Source organism: Arachis duranensis, chromosome 2 (assembly GCF_000817695.3).
Source record: "Arachis duranensis cultivar V14167 chromosome 2, aradu.V14167.gnm2.J7QH, whole genome shotgun sequence".
NCBI lineage: Eukaryota > Viridiplantae > Streptophyta > Magnoliopsida > Fabales > Fabaceae > Arachis > Arachis duranensis.
Window position 1 is genome coordinate 9,971,713 of NC_029773.3, and position 2,477 is coordinate 9,974,189.

The 2,477-nt window shown below is 44.5% G+C and overlaps 1 protein-coding gene across 1 annotated transcript; it reads left to right on the plus strand.

The window, feature by feature from the left end:
* The first annotated feature begins 306 nt into the window (after positions 1-306).
* On the plus strand, positions 307-2,238 carry LOC107473521 (uncharacterized). Its single transcript, XM_016093094.1, has one exon. It carries the CDS (start codon positions 307-309, stop codon positions 2,236-2,238), a length of 1,932 nt encoding a protein of 643 aa, XP_015948580.1.
* The last annotated feature ends 239 nt before the right edge of the window (positions 2,239-2,477 follow it).

The window sequence follows — 2,477 nt, forward strand, 5'->3', positions numbered from 1 at the left end:
GAAAGAGTTTCTATGTTGGAAAATGTTCTATCCTCTATGGATGAGCGGTTCCAAAGGATAGAACATGACAAGGAGACCCTCGAGGCTCACGTGTTAGGAGAACTAGATGCTTTCAAAGAAAGCATGCTCCAAATTGAAGAGAAGCTTGAGAACTCCTTAAAGCTATTTGAGGAAGTTCGAATTTGGTTCGAGGAGGCAAAATCTCGACCAACCATTATAAGGGAGATGACAAAGATTGATCTCCCAAAGCCAAAGGAGTTCAAGGGTGTGAGGGACGCTTGAGAGGTGGAGAACTTCCTATGACAAATGGAGAGGTACTTTGAAGGCCAAGGGGTGGTCGAAGAAGTAATAAAGGTACGCACTGCAGCTCTCTATCTTTCTGATAATGCTACTTTATGGGTAAAGGAGTTCACTACTCTCACGCTTCAAATCCCCAACTTAGCATCAGAGGATGCATTGTTCTTCTTCATTGATGGACTCCAACCTTGGGCAAAGCAAGAACTACAAAGAAGGAATGTTAAGGATGTCGATGAGGCCATCGTGGTGGCCGAATCACTCACTGAGTATCATAGGGGAGACTCTAAACCCAAGTTTTCCTCTAATCCTAGTTCTGCTAAATGTGGGGGAGACAAGGGGAAGAGTTTCTCAACCAAGAAGGAAGGAAAATACTCTTCAAAGAAAGAGTACGAGGAAAAGAAGAAGGCTTTCGTACCTAAAGGAGGATGCTTCGTGTGCAAGGGGCCACACCAAATGAAGGACTGTCCCAAGTTAGGGACTCTGGCATCTATCGCCGAGGAACGAGAGGCCCAAACTCAAGTAACTGAGTGTGTTGGATCCATCCAACACATAAATGTTGTGAAGGGCAAAGAGGCAAGCACTGCAGAAAAGAAAGGCTTGATGTATGTCAAAGCCTTTATCAATGAAAAACCTATCATGGCTATGATCGACACTGGTGCTACACACAACTTCATCACGCCTGATGAAGCAAAGAGGCTTGGGTTGAAGATCTTCAAAAAGAATGGTTGGTTCAAACCCGTGAACACCAAGGGTGAACCCCTTAAGGGAGTAGCAAAAGGGGTTGAGATGACTCTTGGTTCTTGGAAGGGCCTTGTAGATTTCTCAGTAGCACCCATGGATGATTTTAAAATAGTCATCGGGCTCGATTTACAAAGGAAGGCAAATATAATACCTATGCCATACTACGACGTAGTATGCGTCATGGAGAAAGGGTCTCCATGCATGGTCCCTACATTCTCTAAAGTTGGAGGACCACCGATACTCTCTGTTATGCAACTCAAGAAAGGGTTCAAGAAGGGAGAGATTACATATTTGGCTCTATTACAAGAGGAGTCAACATCTGAAAGAGAAGACGTTCCTCCCAAAATCAAGGAAGTCCTTGAAGAAAATAAGGATGTGATGCCTCCCGAGTTACCAAAACAACTACCACCTAGGAGGAAGGTGGACCACAAGATTGAATTGGAGTCAGGAGCAAAGCCGCCCGCCTCAACACCTTATAGGATGGCATCGCCAGAACTTGCAGAGTTGAAGAAGCAACTCAAGGATTTGCTAGATGCTGGATTCATCCGTCCATCGAAGGCACCTTATGGCGCACCCGTCTTGTTCCAAAAGAAGCATGATGGTTCATTGAGACTATGCATCGACTATCGAGCACTGAACAAGGTAACCATCAAGAACAAATACCCCATTCCTTTCATAGCCAATTTGTTTGATCAACTTGGTAGAGCCAAGTGGTTTTCAAAGCTAGATTTGAGGTCAGGATATCACCAAGTGAGAATTGCTTATGGTGATGAGCCTAAGACCATGTGTGTCACGAGGTATGGATCGTATGAGTGGTTGGTAATGCCTTTTGGTTTGACCAATGCTCCTGCGACCTTTTGTACCTTGATGAACGAGATCTTTCGACCTTACCTTGATCGGTTTGTAGTGGTCTACTTGGATGACATTGTTGTCTATAGCAATACTTTGGAGGAACATGTAGAACACATACGAACCATGTTCAAGATCTTGCGAGAGAATAACCTATATGTGAAGAAGGAAAAGTGTTCCTTTGCAAGGGACGAAGTCCACTTCTTGGGTCACATCATTAAAGGTGAAACTCTCTGCATGGATCAAGGAAAGGTGAAGGCTATCAAAGAGTGGGAGCCGCCAAACAAGGTATCTGAATTGAGGTCGTTCCTTGGGTTGGCCGATGCAAGAAGGACATCCTATTGCCTTTGAGAGTCTCAAGTTGAATGATACAGAGAGGCGATACACTGTCCAAGAGAAGGAGATGACCGCGGTAGTGCATTGTTTGAGAACTTGGCGTCACTACTTGCTTGGTTCACACTTTATCGTCAAGACAGACAATGTGGCTACAAGCTACTTCCAAACTCAAAAGAAGTTGAGCCCCAAACAAGCTAGGTGGCAGGATTTCTTGGCTGAGTTTGATTTTGAGTTTGAATACAAGTCAGGCAAGA

Coding starts and splice junctions, on each gene's coding strand:
- LOC107473521 (XM_016093094.1), top strand. CDS start 307: ATGGAGAGGTACTTTGAAGGCCAAGGGGTGGTCGAAGAAGTAATAAAG.